Source organism: Rhinopithecus bieti, unplaced genomic scaffold (genome assembly GCF_001698545.2).
Source record: "Rhinopithecus bieti isolate Rb0 unplaced genomic scaffold, ASM169854v2 scaffold_31787, whole genome shotgun sequence".
Taxonomy (NCBI): Eukaryota; Metazoa; Chordata; class Mammalia; order Primates; family Cercopithecidae; genus Rhinopithecus; species Rhinopithecus bieti.
In genome coordinates this window covers 4,917,734-4,937,673 of record NW_016814655.1, presented here as the reverse complement: position 1 = coordinate 4,937,673, position 19,940 = coordinate 4,917,734, and the positions used below count along the sequence as shown (strand labels likewise).

Sequence of the window (19,940 nt, the reverse complement as noted above, 5' to 3'; positions counted from 1 at the left end):
CCGGGCTGAAGTGCAGTGGCCGGATCTCAGCTCACTGAAAGCTCCGCCTCCCGGGTTTATGCCATTCTCCTGCCTCAGCCTCCCAAGTAGCTGGGACTACAGGTGCCAGCCACCTCGCCCGGCTAGCTTTTTTTGTATTTTTTAGTAGAGACAGGGTTTCACCATGTTAGCCAGGATGGTCTCGAACTCCTGACCTCGTGATCCGCCCGTCTCGGCCTCCCAAAGTGCTGGGATTACAGGCTTGAGCCACCGCGCCCGGCCTGGGCTGGCCTTCTATGCCATGTGTTTCCAGAGGCACATGGTCTCCTCTTCGGACACTATCACTGGGCTTGAGACTGAGCCATAATGCCTAACCCTGATACCTTTGCAGGGTCAGTGCCACTGTGACTGGCCTGACATTTGCTTCAAAGACCAATGGAAGCATCCAGGCCACTCCCAGAGGAAGGGGCCTGACCTTGGGTCTCGCTTACCATGTCCTTGGCATATCCATATGAACACTTAGCAACAGACTATGCGAAGCCTTACACGCTAGACCTGCAGATACAGTAGTGGCCAAGATACAACCCTGCCCTTGCAGGGTTTATAGTCTAGGCTAGAGATGAAGATGATGATGATTTTAAGACAGAGTCTTGCTCTGTCTCGCTTAAGCTGGAGTGCAGTGGCACCATCTCAACTCACTAGAGCCTCTTGTTTCCTGGCTTCAAGCGATTCTCCTGTCTCAGCCTCCTGAGTAGCTGGGACTACAGGTGCCCGCCAACACATCTGGCTAATTTTGTATTTTTAGTGGAGACAGGGTTTCACCCTGTTGGCCAGGCTGGTCTCAAACTCCTGCCCTCAGGTGATCCACCCGCCTTGGCCTCCCAAAGTGCTGGGATTACAGGCGTGAGCCACTATGCCCAGCCTGCATTTTCTTTTTCCCATATATATTTTACTCATATTTTAAATTGTGTATATACATAAACATTTTGAATCATACTTTATGTTGAATTTTGTTTTGTATTTTTTCATAACCATTTATTTGTGGCATAATGTACATAATTTATCTTTTTCTTAAATTATTATTATTTTTTTTGAGATGGAGTCTCACTCTGTTGCCCAGGCTAGAGTACAGTGGTGTGATCTCAGCTCACGGCAACCTCTGTTTCCTGGGCTCAACTGATCCTCCAGACTCAGCCACCAGAGTAGCTGAGACTACAGGCATGTGCCACCACACCCAGCTAATTTTTGTATTTTTCATAGAGAGAGGGTTTCACTGTGTTGGCCAGTCTGGTCTTGAATTCCTGACCTCAAGTGATCTGCCTGCCTTGGTCTCCCAAAGTGCTGGAATTATAGGTGTGAGCCACTGTGCCCAACCTACATAATTTAAATTTACCTTTTTTTTTTTTTTTTTTTTTTTTTTGAGTCAAGGTCTTGCTGTGTCACTCAGGCTGGAGTGCAGTGGTGCAGCCACAACTTACTGCAGCCTGGACCTCCCAGGCTCAGTGATACTACTGCCTCAGACTCCCGAGTAGCTGGGACCACAGGTGCCCACCACCATGCCCAGCTAATTTTTAAATTGCTTGTAGAGACGGGATGTCCTTATGTTGCCCAGGCTGGTCTCAAACTCCTGGACTCAAGCAACCTCCCACCTTGGCCTCCTATAGTGCTGGAATTATAGGCATGATCCACTGCACCCAGCCCAAAATTTACCATTTTAACCATTTTTAGATTTACAGTTCAGTGGGATTAAGTACATTTATGTTGTTGTGCAGCCATAGCCACCTTCCACTTCCAGAAACACTCTGTATCCCTTAAACAGTAACTCCCACTTCTCACTTCCTCCAACCCCTGGCAACCACCATCTTATTTCTGTCTCTATCAATGTGACTGCTCTGGGTACTTCATATAAGTGGAATCATATATTTGTCCCTTTGTGCCTGGCTTATTTCACTTAGCATAATGTCTTCAGCGTTCATCCATGTTGTACCATATGTCAGAATTTTCTCCCTTTTTAAAGGCTAATTTCCATTATATGTATATACCAATTTGGCTTGTCCATCCATTTCTTGACCGACTCTTGGGTTGCTTCTACCTTTTGACTATTGCTAATAATGCTACTGTGAACATCAGTGTACAAATTTCTTTTCAAGACCGTGCTTTCAGTTCTTTTGGATATATACCTGGAAGTAGAATTGCTGGATCATGTGGCAATTCTATGTTTAATTTTTGAGGAACCACCATACTGTTTCCCATAGCAGCTGTATCATCTTACATTTCTACCAGCAATGTACAAGGGTCCCAATTTCGTGACCATTTTGAAAGGAGCTTATTTTTATGCTATAGTGAATACTAGGTGAACAGAAAACATTAGAGGCTATAGAGTGGGGGTTCTAATGTAAAGTTCCTGTTCCTCTTTACCAGTTAGAGGTGGAAAGAGAACCCCTTGCCTCTCAAAGGTTAGTCCTCCTGCTTTCAGAACCATTGTTTTTAGTGACTTGTAATGTCCTACCACGTGGGTAATGTGCTAGAACTCATAATACTGCTACTTGTAGAACAGTTAGATTGTTTCTAGATTTTTTATTCTTATAAATACTACTGAATATACTTATGCAAGAGGCTTTTTTTTTTTTTTTTTTTTTCCCCAAATGTAAGATTATTCTCTTAGGTAAATTAGCAGAACTGGAAACTGCTGCTGTAAGTAACCGCCGACACTAAGAGCTACTGTGTTCCAGGTGCTGTTCTAAGTGTTTTCTATATTATATGTTAATTCATTTTAGTAGCTACCGTATGGAAGCTACTAATATCTTCATTTTTGAAAAAAGACTTTTTTAGAGCAGTTTTAGGTTCTCAGCAAAATTGAGCAAAAAGTACAGAGAGCCGCTACACACCCTCTGCTTACCACACGCATGCATGCACACACATGTGCATGCAGCGTCTCCCACTGTCAACATCATTTCCAGATTGGTACATTTGTTACAGTGAGTGAACCTACATTGACACATCATCATCACCCAAAGTTCATAGTTTATGTTAGAAGTGAGAAGGGGAAGTAAACTCTTCTTATCTACATTTTACAGATGAAGAAACTGAGGCACAGAGAGGCTAAGTGATTTGCCAAGGGTCACACAGCCAGGAAGGGTGGCAGAGCCAGGATTTGGGCATAGGCAGCTTGGCTGCAGAGACTGTGCTCTGGCATTGCTGACGTTTTGGTGGGTCTTGATGCATTTTTGGTGCTTTTTAAGTATGGCAGTGGTTTGCTTTGTGTGGGTCAGACAGTGGACACTTCAGGATCAGTTGACCAACTGTCCCCATTTGCCTGGGCTTTTCCTGGTATGTGGGGCTTTCAGTTCTAAAGCCAGAAAAGTCCTGGGCAAACAAGACAAGTTGGTCACCCTACTTCAGCGACTCTAGTCTTTTTTAGTAACTTAATTGTCACGTCTCTTAGATGCCTTCAAATGGTTCCTCAGTCTTTCTGATTTTCATGACCTTTTGAAGAGTACAGGTCAGTTATTTTATAGAATGTCCTTCAATTTGGATTTGTCTGATGTTTCCTCATGCGTAGGATCAGTGTATGTATTACTCCATAGGAATATCACAGACATGTTGTGCCCTTCTCAGTGATCATATCAGGAGGCACTTGATGTTGATTTGTCTAATTACTGTTGATGATGTCTAATTACTTTGATTGCTTGGTTAAGGTGGTGTCTGCTAGGTTTCTCTTCTGTATAGTTACTGCTTTTCCATTAATAATTAATAAGTAACTTGTGGGGAGGCATTTTGAGGCTATGTCAGTATCTTGTTTCTCATCAGATTTTTTACCCACTATTTTTACCACCCATTGATAATTCTTGCCTGAATTATTATTACAAAAGTTGTCAAATGGTGACTTCTCATTTGATAATTGCTTCAACATTTATTCATTGATATTGAGATTTTACTGTAAGGAAGAGTTTTCTCCATATTTACTTATTTATTCATTTATTTATATCAATGTATTGGGGCTCTCTAGGAAAAACAATTGGAGATTCACATCTACATATTTTTATCTATATTATCTGTACACATAATATAGATACAAATGTATAAAGAGACTTAGTAGAAAGAATTGGCTCGTGTAGTTACAGAGGCTGGCAAGTCCAAAATCTTTAAGCCAGTGTTACTAGGTCCATCATAGTCAGTGTGGACTCATAGGTTTTTATTTTAATTAATAGATTATAATTTGTTAGAATGCTTTAATTTGATGCTCAGATTGTCGTTGATTTGGCCAGTGAGAACCTTGAGTTTGGCTTCTCTCTACTTTTGGCATGTTCCCATCATTCTCTGAACCACTTCCTTACTTTCTGGCACAGTAGGAAGTTCCAGAATCATTTTGTACTTTGCCAGCCCTGAAATCAGCCATTTATCCAGGAAGCCCTGGTTTTATTTAGCGGAGAATGGTATATAGAAGCCATAATCTGGGGGCTAGGTATTATCATTGTTCTTGGAGTGTCTTTGCTTCCAGTGGTGAGAACTAGGAAACATACATGCACATATACACACACCACTCTATTTCTATATTAGTTTCTGTATTAAATACCATGAATTCATACTGATACCTTCAGTTCTAAAACTATACCTATGGGAGCCTGGTGCAGTGGCTCACGCCTGTGCAGAGGCCCAAGTGGGTGGATCACCTGAGGTCGGTAGTTCAAGACCAGCCTGGCCAACGTGGTGAAACCCTGTCTCTACCAAAAATACAAAAATTAGCCAGGTATGTTGGTGTGCACCTGTAGTCCCAGCTGCTTGGGAGGCTGAGGCAGGAGAATCACTTGAACCTGGGAGGCAGAGGTTGCAGTGAGCCGAGATCGCAGCACTGCACTCCAGCCTCGGTGACAGAGCAAGATTCTGTCTCAAAAAATAATAACTAACTTACTAAATAAATACTATACCTATAGGGTTCATTCTTACCTGCCTTTAAAAATATATATATTTCAGGCCAGGCACAGTGGCTCACACCTATAATCCTAGCACTCTGGGAGGCCAGGGTAGGTGATCATTTGAGGTCAGGAGCTCGAGACCAGCCTGGCCAACATGGTGAAACCCCGTCTCTACTAAAAATACAAAAATTAGCTAGGCATAATGGTGTGCGCCTGTAATCCCAGCTAGTCGGGAGGCTGAGGCAGGAGAATCTCCTGAACCCTGGAGGTGAAGGTTGCAGTGATCCACGATCGCGCCATTGCACTCCAGCCTGGGTGACAGAACAAGACTCCATTTCAAAAGAAAAAAAGGTACTTGGGTTATATCTTTTTTTTCCCCCTTTCAGTGTGGTTATATGGTTGATTTGGAATACTGTTAGGTTCATTAACTTCTGTTTGTATTATATTTTAGCATTTTTCTCCCTCCTCATTGATTCTGTTTCATTTATTTCTTGAGTATGTGAAAGCATTATCACGGATCCAAAACCAAAAGTGAGAACTATACAAAAAGGTATATTCAAAGAAATGTTACCTACCCCCGCACGCTGCAGTGCTTTCTACCACCTTCCCACCTACTGCATGTAATAATCCATCTCATTCATTTTTGGTTTTTTCTTCCCATATGGCTTTCTACAGAAATGAGTAGGTAATGCTTATTTTCCTATCTTCCTTCCTTCCTTCCTTCCTTTCTTTTTTTTTTTTTTTTTTGAGATGGAGTCTTGCTTTGTCACTCAGGCTGGAGTGCAGTGGCACAATATCAGCTCACTGCAACCTCCACCTCTTGGGTTCAAGCGATTCCCCTGCCTCAGCCTCCCTAGTAGATGGAACTACAGGCATGTGTCATCATGCCTGACAAATTTTTGTATTTTTAGTAGAGATGGGGTTTCATCATGTTGGCCAAGCTGGTCTCCAAGATTACAGGCATGAGCCACCGCGCCCGGCCTTTTTTTTTTTTTTTTTTTTTTTTGAGACAGTTTTGCTCTTGGTGCCCAAGCTGGAGTGCTGGAGTGCAGTGGTGCGATCTTAGCTCACCGCAACCTCCGCCTCCCGGGTTCAAACAATTTTTGTAGTTTTTCTTTTCTTTTTCTTTTTTGAGACGGAGTTTCGTTCTTGTTGCCTAGGCTGCAGGGCAGTGATGGCGCCGTCTTGGCTCACCGCAACCTCCACCTCCCAGGTTCAAACAATTCTCCTGCCTCAGCCTCCCAAGTAGCTGAGATTACAGGCATGCACCACCATGCCCAACTAATTTTGTATTTTTCGTAGAGATGGGGTTTCTCCATGTTGGTCAGGCTGGACCTGAACTCCCGACCTCAAGTGATCCACCCACCTTGGCCTTTTTTTTTTTTTTTTTTTTAACAGAGTCTCTCTTTGTTGCCCCGGCTGGAGTGCAGGGGCATTATCTCAGCTCACTGCCACCTCTGCCTCCCGGATTCAAGCGATTCTTCTGCCTCAGCCTCCTGAGTAGCTGGGATTACAGGTTGCACGCCACCACTCCCGGCTAATTTTGTATTTTAGTAGAGACAGGGTTTCTCCATGTTGGTCAGGCTGATCTCAAACTCCCAGCCTCAGGTAATCTGCCTGCTGCAGCCTCCCAAAGTGCTGGGATTACAGGTGAGTGTCCGGAGNTTTTTTTTTTTTTTTTTTTTAACAGAGTCTCTCTTTGTTGCCCCGGCTGGAGTGCAGGGGCATTATCTCAGCTCACTGCCACCTCTGCCTCCCGGATTCAAGCGATTCTTCTGCCTCAGCCTCCTGAGTAGCTGGGATTACAGGTTGCACGCCACCACTCCCGGCTAATTTTTGTATTTTTAGTAGAGACAGGCTTTCTCCATATTGGTCAGGTGGGTCTCGAACTCCTGACCTCATGATCCGCTCACCTCGGCCTCCCAAAGTGCTGGGATTACAGGCTTGAGCCACCGCGCCCAGCCTGTTTTTTTTTTTTTTTTTTTTTTTTTTTTTTTTATAGGAGTGGGGTTTTGACTTTTTTCCGCCCTGGGGCCTTGGCCCCGCCCCCCCCTTTTTTTTTTTTTTTTTTTTTTTTTTTTTTTGTTAAGTAGAGATGGGGTTTCATCATGTTGCCCAGGCTGGTCTCGAACTCCTGACCTTAGGTGATCACCTGCCTTGGCCTCCCAAAGTTCTGGGATTACAGATGTGAGCCACCATGCCCAGCTCCTATCTTCCTTTCTTTCTTCCTTAAAAACATACTATAATATCCTTTTGCTCTTTTTTTTTTTGAGACTGAGTCTCACTCTGTCACCCAGGCTGGAGTGCGGTGGCATAATCACAGCTCACTGAACCTTCTATTTCCTGGATTCAAGCGATCCTCCCCTTAGCCTCATGAGTAGCTGGGACTACAGGCACATGCCACCATGCCCAGCTAATTTTTGTATTTTTTGTGGAGGCAAGGCTTCGCCATGTTGCCCAGCCTGGTGTCGAATTCCTGGGCTCAAGCAATCTGCCTGCTTTGGCCTCCCAAAGTGCTGGAATTACAGGCATGAACCACCGTGCCCAGCCTCTTTTGCTTTTTTCGCCTAACAGTGTTCATACCAATTTGTAGAGTTCTTCATTCTTTCTTACAGCAGCATACTAGCCTTTGAGCATTTAGGCTATGAATGGGCATTTAGGTGGTTTCCAGTATTTTGCAATTACAAATTCTTTGAAGTGGGATTGCTGGATCCAAAGGCATAAACCTATATGTAGTTTTATTTGGTATTGCCTAATTCCCTTGCATAAAAGTTGTACTAATTTATATCCATACCAGCAACATATGAGAGTGTCTCTTCCCCTACAACCTCAGCAACAGAATATGATGTCATACTTACTAATTTTTGCCAATCTGATAGGTGAGAATGGTATCTCATTGTTTCATTTGCATTTCTTTTATTATGTGTGAGGTCAAACATCTTGTCTTATGCTTAAGGGATATCTATATCTATATCTAGTTTGTGAATTTTTTCTATCAGGTTTTTGAGTTTTTTCCAAATTAAAAATTAAATGAATAAAACATTTATTGATACAATTAATGTAGCATACAGTTCACCCATTTAAAGTGTACACTTTTGTGGTTTTTTGCATATTAATGGTTATGTAACCTTCACTACAATCTAATTTTAGAACTTTTTCATTACCCTGAAAAGAAACTCCATCCATATTCATTAGCATTCACTCCCCATTTGTCCCCAGTACCCCGGTCCTAAGCAACCATTAATCCACTTTCCCCATAGATTTGTCCATTCTGGACATTTGATATAAGTGTAATTTATATTATATACTACAAATTATATTATTTTTCCTGTAATATAAATAAAATCTTACAACATATGGTCTTTTGTGACTGGCTTTCTTCACTTAATGTAAGTGATGTAATGCTTATAGTGTTCCAAGTACTGTTTCTAAATGTTTAATCCCCATAACAACTCTATGAAATAGTTACTGTTATTATCCCCATTTTATAGATGAGGAAACTGAGGCACAGAGAGGTTAAATAGCTTGCCTCTGGTCACACAGCATTAAGAAGATGGGCTTAATTAGGCAAAAATAGATTAATTAGGCACACACTTGTAATTTCAGCTACTCGGGAGGCTGAGGTGAGGGGATCTCTTGAATCCAGAAGGTCGTGGCCGCAATGAGCCCTGATTGTGCCGCTATACTCCAGCCTGCGCAACAGAGTGAGATCCTGTCTCACAAAAAAAAAAGGAGATGAGCTTTGGAGTTATACAGACTTCAGGTTCTAGCTCTATCACTTGCTGTGTGATTTATGGACTATTATGTAAACTCCATCAGTGTTTCTCATTTGTTTGTTAAATGAGTATAACAATGGCTGAGTCCTAGAGTTATAGAGAGTTAAATGATATGACATCAGGTGTACCTGAGATGCCAGCTTTTTAAAAATAAATCATATACCATGAAATTCACCCTTTTAAAGTGTGTAATTCAGTGGTTTTAAAGTATATTTATAAGGTTACACAACCATTACATTATCTAATTCCAGAACATTTCCGTTTCCCAGGCCAGGCGCGGTGGCTCACGCCTATAATCCCAGCACTTTGGGAGGCCGAGGCGGGCAGATCACTTGAGGTCAGGAGTTTGAGACCAACCTGGCTAACATGGTGAAACCCTGTTTCTAGTAAAAATACAGGCGTGGTGGCACCCGCCTGTAGTCCCAATTACTTGGGAGGCTGAGGCGGGAGAATCACTTGAACCCGGGAGGCAGAGGCTGCAGTGAGCCGAAATTGTGCCACTGCACTCCAGCCTGGGCAATGGAGTTTCCAAAAAAAAAGAATTTCCATCATCCCAAAAAGAAATTCTGTACCTGTCAGCAGTCACTCCTCATTCCCTCTAGTTTCTGGCAACCACCAACCTATTTTCTGTCTCTATAGATTTGTCTATTATGGACATTTCATAAAAATAGAATCATACAATAGGTAGTCTTTTGTATCTGGCTTCTTTCACTGAGCATGATGTTTTCAAGGTCATCCATGTTATAGCGTATCAATACTTCATTGCTTTTTATTGCCAAGTTATATTGTACAGATATACCATATTTTGTTTATCCATTCCTCAACTGATGGACATTTCGGTTGTTTCTACTTTTTGGCTACTATGAATAATGCTACTATGAACATTGGTGTATACAGTTTCGTGTGAACAGATTTTTCTTTTTTTTTTAAGACAGGATCTTACTCCAGTCACCCAGGCTGGAGTGCAGTGGCACCATCAAGGCTCACTGCTGCCTTGACCTCCCTGGGCTCAGGTGATTTTCTTTCTTTCTTTTTTTTTTTTGAGACGGAGTCTCGCTCTGTCGCCCAGGCTGGAGTGCAGTGGCCAGATCTCAGCTCACTGCAAGCTCCGCCTCCCGGGTTTACGCCATTCTCCTGCCTCAGCCTCCCACGTAGCTGGGACTACAGGCGCCCGCCACATCGCCCAGCTAGTTTTTGTATTTTTTTTTAGTAGAGACGGGGTTTCACCGTGTTAGCCAGGATGGACTGGATCTCCTGACCTCGTGATCCGCCCGTCTCGGCCTCCCAAAGTGCTGGGATTACAGGCTTGAGCCACCGCGCCCGGCCGGCTCAGGTGATTTTCTCACTGCCTCAGCACCCCCACCCCGAGTAGCTGGGACTACAGGTGTGAGCCATCATACCTGGCTAATTCCACCTCATCCAGCCGGGTTTTCAGTTCTCTTGGGCATATACTTAGGAGTGGAACTGCTGGATCATACGGTGACTCTGTTTAACTTTTTTAGGAACTGCCAAACTCTTTTTCCAAAGTAGCTCCATTCTTTTATATATCCCCAATGATGTGCAAGTATTCCTATTTCTCCACATCCTCTCTGACACTTACTATCTGTCTCTTAGTTATGCTAGAGGGTGTGGAGCGGCTGCGGTGGCTCACTGTGGTTTTGATTTGCATTTCCTTAGTAATAAATAATGGGCTGGGCACAGTGGCTCACGCCTGTAATCCCAGCACTTTGGGAGGTAGAAGTGGGCACATCGCCTGAGGTCAGAAGTTCGAGACCAGCCAGGGCAACATAATAAAACCGTGTCTCTACTAAAAATAAAAAATTAGCTGGGTGTGGTGGGACAAACCTGTAATCCCAGCTACTTGGGAGGCTGAGGCAGGAGAATCACTTGAGCCTGGGAGGCAGAGGCTGCAGTGAGCTGTAATCGCACCACTGCACACAGCCTGGGAGACACAGTGAGACTCTGTCTCACAGATAAATAAATAAATAATGGTGATGAGTATGAGATGCTGACTTTTAGGTCAGCTCTTTCTGCTCCCCAAGCTGGGTTTCCTCCAGAAAGTCTCTCCTCAGTTTCTGTTCATCTCTCCTGACTAGACTCAGCAGTCATTTTGGGCTCTTGGATGCTGATTGATACCCTCTTAGTGAGGTACTCTCCGAGAGACCTTTGGGTGAGTTCTGATGGTTGTTGTGTGTTGTGTGTCTAGGATTCAAGGCATGTGTTCCTATCTTCAGGTTTGATGTTATTCTTGAGGCTGGCACAGCCATCAGGCAGACTTGCCAAACTGCTGGGACAAAGCCAGCCTTCCCCCTGGACATCCCCGTGAACAGGATCCAGGGTTCTTGAGCAGGAAACAGTCTTGAGAGTCTTATCCTTCTTTTTGCAATAAGATGGTTAGAACCCTTTACCCCTATTCTGCCAGACTGGGGAGAATCTTTGTTTTCTTTTTTTTTTTTTTTAAATTTCTGTAGGAAGAAATTCTACTGGCCCCATTTACCACCAGCCAGTATTTTAGTAGACTTCTGTGTTAGAAGAATGCTTTGCTCTGACCCAGATCCCACCTTCTGCAGCACATGCCAATTTCCCCTTATGCTCTCCTTTCTTGGAAGATGTGAGAGACAGCCGCTCCCTAGGAGGGGCTTCATTCTCTGTTCAGACAAAACCACCTTTGGTTAGAGAAGCCCTCACGTGAGGAAGTCCAGACCAAGCCAGGCCCCTCCAGGAGACTTTAAAGATGGAATGACCTTGTCACTTGGCGATTGCTTGGGCAGTCTGCTTTGAAAAAGAGAACTTCTGACAGGCTTCGGGTCATGTGTTTATCCTGAGGCTGGGCCATTCCAAACTCATGTTTCAAGAGTTTAAAGTTTGCGTCCAGCTAGCCCGTGGGTGGTAATCAAATGCAGGTGGAGACCATCTGGCCGGGCCTGTCCCACCCAGCCAAGTGAGGGCTGGCCTGCCCACCACAGAGCTGGCCCAGAAAGCACCCCGCGTGGAGGCAGATGGTGGACACATGCGCGTGCACGCATGCACACCTCTAGGCACGTGTGCAAATGGACCCTCCTTAGTGAAGTGGTGCTGTGTGGATGCATCTGATCCAGTGATTTCTTTCTCTGCCTTTGAGGGTTCTTCCCATTATGCAGCTGAAGAGGAACAAGTTTCTTTTAGTCTGTTTCTCAAGTTTTTGTGGTTAGAAATCATGTACTTTTCTTGGCCCAAGATGAAAGCCCTGGAGTAATAGTCTCATACATTTTACAAAGCTGCCTCTAATTGGTGGCTGCTTAAAATCTTCCCTTTGCCCTACTGACCCATCTCCCTTTACAGAGTTTTAACTCCAGTCAATCTTGCATTACCCCAGGTTTTCACACCCCTCCCAAACCTGCAACTCCAGGGAGGTAGCTCTCCCAACTTCAGTTTGGTAGCTGTTCCCCAGCCTCCCTGCACTGAACTGACCCCAAGCAGGGTAATTCAGCGAGGAAATAAAATAGCTTACATTGTGTTGTCCAAGCATCTTTTGCTGGCCTGGTCTCCAAAATTCCACATGTGTACCCTCAAAATGGATTCTGTTTCCCACATTGCTAGAGATACTTGGGGAAAATGCAAACCGTGGATATTTCTTTTAAATATAGTTGGGCCAGGTGCTGTGGCTCTTGCCTGTGTTCTTAGCACTTCGGGAGGCTGAGGCGGGAGGATTGCTTGAGCCTGGGAGTTCAAGGAGTAGCCTAGGCAATGTGTTGAGACCTATCTCTACAAAAGTTTTAAAAATTAACTGGACATGTTGGTGTACACCTGTGGTTCCAGCTACTTGGGAGGTTGAGGTGGGAGGATTGCCTGAGCCCGGGAGGTCAAGGCTACGGTGAGCCACATTCACACCACTGTATAGAGCACTGTATCTTGCTCTATACAGTGTCTCAAAAATAAAAAAAGAAGGAAATAAGCTGGGCATGGTGGCTCATATCTGTAATCCCAATACTTTGAGAGGCAGAGGCCAGAGGATTGCTTGAGCCCAAGAATTCGAAACCAGTCTGGGCAACATAGGGAGACCTTATCTCTACTAAAAAAAAAAAAAAAATGAGCCAGGTGCCATGGTGTGCCACCTACTCGGGAGGCTGAGACAAGAGGATCACTTGAGTCCCCAGGAGTTCACAGCTGCAGTGAGCTGAAGATCATGCCACTGCAGTTGCACTGCAGCCTGAGTAACAGAGTGAGACCCTGTCTCAAAAAAATAGATAGATGATAGATAGATAGATAGATAGATACATACATACATACATACATATATACATACATATATACATACATACATACATACATACATACATACATAGGGCTTGATCATGATAATTTCTAATGATACCTTTTCAGTCCATTACAGAACTTAGCTTCTCAGAGGTGATCTTTCCCTGCAAAGTGCAGGAGGGCTTGGTTCACCCAGGCACAGAAAACTAGGACAGATATCAGCTTCTGAGACTTGGGAATCTCTTTCTATCCCATCTTCTGGCCTTGCCTCTCAGCGGTGATGGTGATGAAGGAAAGATGCCACGTGGAATTCTAGGTTTGCGCATTGACTGCATCATCAGCCCTTGAGAATTCTCACCTCTGATTGCCTGTTCCGGGAGCTTGGTTGGCTGTCATCTTAGTTTATGGTTTGTGTTTATATGCTGACGAGTTTACATGTGTATAATTATTGTGGCTCGTGTTTGTACAAGATATAATTACTGAAAATTATATCATGAATATTTTAATTTTAACCTTCCCATGCTGGCAAGCCTTATGTAGCTCTCCCTGGATGTTTCCTTTACCTGAGGAGGTGTGGCACCCCACCAGCCAGGCCCAGCTCTCTGATCCACATCATTGCCCTCTCTGATGGAAGTCCCTTTCAGGGACTTCCCTTAGACTTGGGGCTCCTGAGTGTTTCCTGCAAACAGGGAGGTAGAGATTCTTGCCTTCTCTCATTGTCACTTTAATGAGTTATGGCCACAGAAGAAGTCATCCTCATTATTCTGGGTCACTGAGGGATGGGAAGGGAGGGCAACCCATGCATCTCTAGGGTTCTAGCAACTGAAGAGTACATGTGGAGTGCCAGGTTTCAGGAAGAGCTCGTGCTAATTGAGGAGTATGTGTTGGGTGCTGAATTACAGGAATAATATGGGCCCACCCAGTATTTGGAATCTGCCTTGGGACCTGTCCACAAATGCTGAGTTTGGAGGCCAGCCAGTGCCACCCAAGGTTGTACCCTTGTGGGGCAGAGTGGAGGTGGGAGTGGAGAAAGGATCTCATCCTCACAGAGTGTATTAGTCCATTCTCACACTGACATAAAGACATACCTGAGATTGGGTAATTTATAAAGAAAATAGGTTTAGGCCGGGCGCGGTGGCTCAAGCCTGTAATCCCAGCACTTTGGGAGGCCGAGACGGGCGGATCACGAGGTCAGGAGATCGAGACCCTCCTGGCTAACACGGTGAAACCTCGTCTCTACTAAAAAATACAAAAAAAAAACTAGCCGGGCGAGGTGGCGGGCGCCTGTAGCCCCAGCTACTCGGGAGGCTGAGGCAGGAGAATGGCTTAAACCCGGGAGGCGGAGCTTGCAGTGAGCTGAGATCCGGCCACTGCACTCCAGCCTGGGCGACAGAGCGAGACTCTGTCTCAAAAAAAAAAAGAAAATAGGTTTAATTGACTCACAGTTCCACATGGCTGGGAAGACCTCAGGAAACTTACAATCTTGGTGGAAGGGGAAGAGGGTGGCAGGCGCAAGAGAGTGGNATACAAAAAACTAGCCGGGCGAGGTGGCGGGCGCCTGTAGCCCCAGCTACTCGGGAGGCTGAGGCAGGAGAATGGCTTAAACCCGGGAGGCGGAGCTTGCAGTGAGCTGAGATCCGGCCACTGCACTCCAGCCTGGGCGACAGAGCGAGACTCTGTCTCAAAAAAAAAAAGAAAATAGGTTTAATTGACTCACAGTTCCACATGGCTGGGAAGACCTCAGGAAACTTACAATCTTGGTGGAAGGGGAAGAGGGTGGCAGGCGCAAGAGAGTGGGCAAGAGCAGGGAAAACTGCCTTAGAAACCCGTCAGATCTTGTGAGAACACTATCACAAGAACACCGAGGGAGAAACCACCCCCATGATCCAATCATCTCCCACCTGATTCCTCCCTTGACATGTGGAGACTATGGGGATTACAATTCAAGATGAGATTTGGGTGGGGACACAGAGCCAAACCATACCACAGAGCATATAGCCTTGTGGCTCACAGGACGTGTATCTTTAGCAAACAAAGTAGATGTCTATTAACAGCCTGAAGGAATGAGGAGCATGAACAAGGGAGATTTTCAGCAGTGTTGCCTCAGTCATCCAGGAAGGAATGTTCCACAGCCACAAAATTTGGCACTCATAATTCAGAGTGCCAGCAGTAGAATTTGGCCAGGCCAAGGTCACATCCACATACCCATAGCTGGCAGGAGGACGAGGCAAGAGTTCTGGTTCCTTACGGGCTTCTTGGGTTCCCTCCCAACAAGGCTCACATCATGGGATACTCCTCTGAATGGAGGGTTTGGATACTGGGGCCACCATAAGAAGGGGGAGAACTTTAGACTTTCAAGAGAGTGTTTTTCCTAAGGTAATTGAGCTTAAAACACTTGATTTTTATGTCTTTCAGGTTTACAGGAACAGATGGACCTAGTGGTTTTGGCTTTGAGTTGACCTTTCGTCTGAAGAGAGAAACTGGAGAGTCTGCCCCACCAACATGGCCCGCAGAGTTAATGCAGGGCTTGGCGCGATACGTGTTCCAGTCAGGTAGGAGGCCAGGGCTGGCTGCTGTGCTGGTCCTTTTGCCATGAGCCTGGTTGGCTTTGAGTACTAGCAGGTATATTTTCATGTTTGTGGAGTGGCCTTTCCTGGGAGTACTATGCCCCAATTCTGCCATGAGGGTGGCTTGTTTTGCCTGGTGTTTCCTGGTTGGAAAGCCAACTGGGCCGTGGCAGAGAGGGGTACTCTCCTGTGCCCTCCAGCAGCAAGTTCTGTGTTATGTTGTGCCACCCTACGCCCTTGTCATGTTTCATGGAGGGTTTCTTTCATGTCATCTGATATGATATGTTTCTGTGTGGCTAATTGCTCAGAAGCATTTCCCATCTGACCTCAGATTTTGTTTCTTTGTTTTTGTAAGTAGCCTTCAAATGAAAGCCAAGATATTTTTTTCCCAACTCTTTTGCTCTTGAACTATCACAGACAAAGTGCAGAGCAAGCCATGGTCTCTCAAAGCATGGTTCTTATACCACCTGGCTCTGAACTACCTGGAGAGCTTGTTGCAAACACATATTCCTAGTCCCCATTGCAGATGTCTGACTCAGAATCTTTGGGAGTGATGTTCCTTGGTGCTTCTGGTAGAGACTAAATTTGGAGAACCATAGATCTGGTAGCTTCTCTAGTTACAGTGACTTTTTTTTTTTTTTGAGATGGAGTTTTGCTCTTATTGCCCAGGCTGGAATGCAATGGCACAATCTCGGCTCACTGCAACCTATGCCTCCCAGGTTCAAGCGATTCTTCTGCCTCAGCTTCCTGTGTAGCTGGGATTATAGGCATGTGCCACCACGCCCAGCTATTTTTTTTTTTCTTTTAGTAGAGACGGGATTTCTCCATGTTGCTCAGGCTGGTATCGAACTCCTGACCTCAGGTGATCCGCCCACCTCGGCCTTCCAAAGTGCTGAGATTACAGGCATGGGCCACCGCCAGGCCAGGGACTTCTTTTTTCAAACCTTGAGTAGGTTATACATTTGGGGTACAATAGACCTGTCTAGGTTGAACCCCTCTGCCCACATTTCACACCTGTGGGAGCCAGTTGTTGGCACAGGAGGCAGATCCATAACTACCACCTACCATTGTATGCCCTGTGAAACAGTCTCCTCATGGAGGCTACAGTGGGTCTTCTCTAAGCAGGAGTTCCTAAATCTGGCTGCCCATCAACCCCTTAGAGGAGCTTGTCAACACACTGATTTCCAAACCTTCCTGTGGGACTCCAGTTGAGTTAGCCAGAAGTGGGACTAGGGCAGGCCGGGCGCAGTGACTCACGCCTGTAATCCCAGCACTTTAGGAGGCCGAGGCGGTTGGATCACTTGAGGTCAGGAGTTCGAGACCAGCCTGGCCAACATGGTGAAACCCCATCTCTACCGAAAATACAAAAATTAGCCGGGCATGGTGGTAGGCACCTGTAATCCCAGCTACTTGGGAGGCTGAGGCAGGAGAATTGCTTGAACCTGGGAGGCAGAGGTTGCTGTGAGCCAAAATTGTGCCACTGCACTCCAGCCTAGGCAACAGAGCAAGATTCCATATCAAAAAAAAAATTAATGGCCGGGCGCGGTGGCTCAAGCCTGNCACAGTAGTTGTGAAATAGAACAACACTAATAATGGAACAAATTATTATTATGTGCCTTTTTTTTTTTTTTTGAGATGGAGTGTCGCTCTCTCCCCTAGGCTGGAGTGCAGCAGCATGATCTCGGCTCACTGCAAGCTCCGCCTTCTGGGTTGAGGCTATTCTCCTGCCTCAGCCTCCCAAGTAGCTGGGACTGCAGGCACCTGCCACCACGCCTGGCTAACTTTTTGTATATTTTAGTAGAGATGGGGTTTCACCTCGTTAACCAGGACGATCTCAATCTCCTGACCTCACGATCCGCCCGCCTCAGCCTCCCAAAGTGCTGGTATTACAGGCGTGAACCACTGTGCCTGGCTTTATTATGTACCTTCTTATGTGTTGCAGTGTGAGGTATATAACATCAACTATGTAGCATTTTCCCAAAAATATTTAACCTGAATCAAATTATAAACAGACAAATCCAGATTGTGAGACACTTTAAAGACAAATGCCTATATTCTTAAAAAATGTCAGTGCTCTAATCCCAGCACTTTGAGAGGCTGAAGCAGGAGGATCGCTTGAGCTCAAGAGTTTGAGACCAGCCTGGGCAATGAAGCAAAATCCCGTAAATTGAAGATTAGCCAGGTGTGGTGGCATGCCTATAGTCCTAGCTACTTGGGAGGCTGAGGTAGGAGGACCATTTGAGCCCAGGAGGTTGAGGCTGCAGTGAACCGTGATTGTGCCACCACATTCCAGGCTGGGCATCACAGTGAGACCCTACCTAAAAAAAAAAAAAAAAAAAATACACACACACACCAATGCTGTGAAAGACATAAAAAGGCAAGGGGCAGGGGCTGTTCTACATTAAAGGAAACATGGCAGTTTAAATGCACTGTTGACCCTTGATTAGATCCTAAATTGGAAAAGAAAAAAAAAAAAGTCATTTTTTAAGAACAGTTGGAAAAATATGAATATACACTGTGTATTAGTTAATAGTATTGTACACAAAATACCCTGGATGTGATTATGGTGTTACGGTTATACAGGATAACGTCCCTGTTGCTAGGAGATAAAGGCTAAAGTATTAATGGATAAAAGGACCTGATGTCTTTAACTTAATTGTCAAATGATTCAAATGATATAACTTAATTGTCAAAAAATAAAACATCTGTGTATGAAGAGAAGCTAAAGCAAATGGGGCAAAATGTTAACAACTGTGAAGCTAGGTGAATGGTATTTGGGTATTCATTGTATCGTTCTTTTAACTTTTCTGTAGGATTGGAAATTTTCAAAATAAAATAAAAGTTGTGACTGTTGAGTATACATTGACTAATATGTGCTCTGCAGGCCCTTTCTGTTCCTGATGGCCCCATTTACGGTGGTTATAATGTGCTTGCTGTAGTTTGTGTCTGCAGATCACTTTAAGCACGTCAGAAGGGAACAGGGTGACTACACTCCTAAAAGTGTAATACTTGACTTTCTGTTTTCCAGATTTTCTGTAACATGATTGTATTATTTAAATAACAGGTAAAACAAATCTTCTTTAAATTAGAACATGGCAGGAGATAATAGTAAATTGTTTAAATAATGGGAAAATGGTAAAGAAAAGTAAGTGGTAACTGATTTAAGAGAGGAGACCGACCGGGCGCAGTGGCTCCCGCCTGTAATCCCAGCACTTTGGGAGGCCGAGGCGGGTGGATCACGAAGTCAGGAGATCAAGACCATCCTGGTTAACATGGTGAAACCCCGTCTTGGCGGGGCGCGGTGGCTCAAGCCTGTAATCCCAGCACTTTGGGAGGCCGAGACGGGCGGATCACGAGGTCAAGAGATCGAGACCATACTGGCTAAGATGGTGAAACCCCATCTCTACTAAAAAATACAAAAAACTAGCCAGGCACAGTGGCAGGTGCCTGTGGTCCCAGCTACTCGGGAGGCTGAGGCAGGAGAATGGCGTAAACCCGGGAGGCAGAGCTTGCAGTGAGCTAGGATCGCGCCACTGCACTCCAGCCTGGGCGACAGAGCGAGACTCTGTCTCAAAAAAAAATGAAAAAAAAAAAACCCATCTCTACTAAAAATACAAAAAAATTAGCCGGGCGTGGTGGCGGGCGCCTGTAGTCCCAGCTACTCGGGAGGCTGAGGCAGGACAATGGCGTGAACCCGGGAGGCGGAGCTTGCAGTGAGCCGAGATTGCGCCAGTGCACTCCAGAATGGCGACAGAGAGAGACTCCGTCTCAAAAAAAGATAGGAGACCATGGCTATGGGCCTAAATGGTGATGGGAATAACTAACATTTAGACTTGTGCTCTGTGTGCCACTTCAGGTGACCATTGAATATGTGGACAAGCTCTGTGAGGTTAGGGACTGTGATATACTAGCTTTTCAGTTGCAGAAAGCAAGACGACACAGGTTGAGCTGCATGTTCAAAGTCACACATCTAGTGAGTACAAAGGCAAATTTTAACCCAGGCAGTGTAGCTCTGAATGGCAGCTCTTGGCCAGACACGGTGGCTCATGCCTGTAATTCCAGCACTTTAGGAGGCCAAGGTGGGAGGTTGGCTTAAGCCCAGGAGTTCAAGACCAGCCTAGGCAACATAAGGATATTCTGTCTCTACAAAAAATTTTAAAAATTTGGCCAGGCACAGTGGCTCAGGCCTGTAATCCCAGCACTTTGGGAGGCCAAGGTAGGCGGATCACAAGGTCAAGAGATCGAGGCCATCCTGGCCAACATGGTGAAACCCTGTCTCTACTAAAAATTCAAAAATTAGCTGGGCATGGTGGCACATGCCTGTAGTCCCAACTACTTGGGAGGCTGAGGCAGAAGAGTCACTTGAATGTGGGAGGCCGAGGTTGCAGTGAGCCGAGATCGCGCCATTGCAGTCCAGCCTGGCAACACAGAGAGAGAGACTCCATCTCAAAAAAAAAAAAAAAAAA

At 45.1% G+C, this 19,940-nt stretch overlaps 1 protein-coding gene across 1 annotated transcript in view; it reads left to right on the top strand.

The window, feature by feature from the left end:
- SUFU (SUFU negative regulator of hedgehog signaling) overlaps nucleotides 1-19,940 on the top strand; it is a 135,180-nt gene that overhangs the window by 31,878 nt on the left and 83,362 nt on the right. Inside the window, 1 exon segment of the mRNA XM_017851690.1 lies at nucleotides 15,323-15,459. Within this exon segment, the coding sequence (XP_017707179.1) occupies nucleotides 15,323-15,459 (137 nt within the window).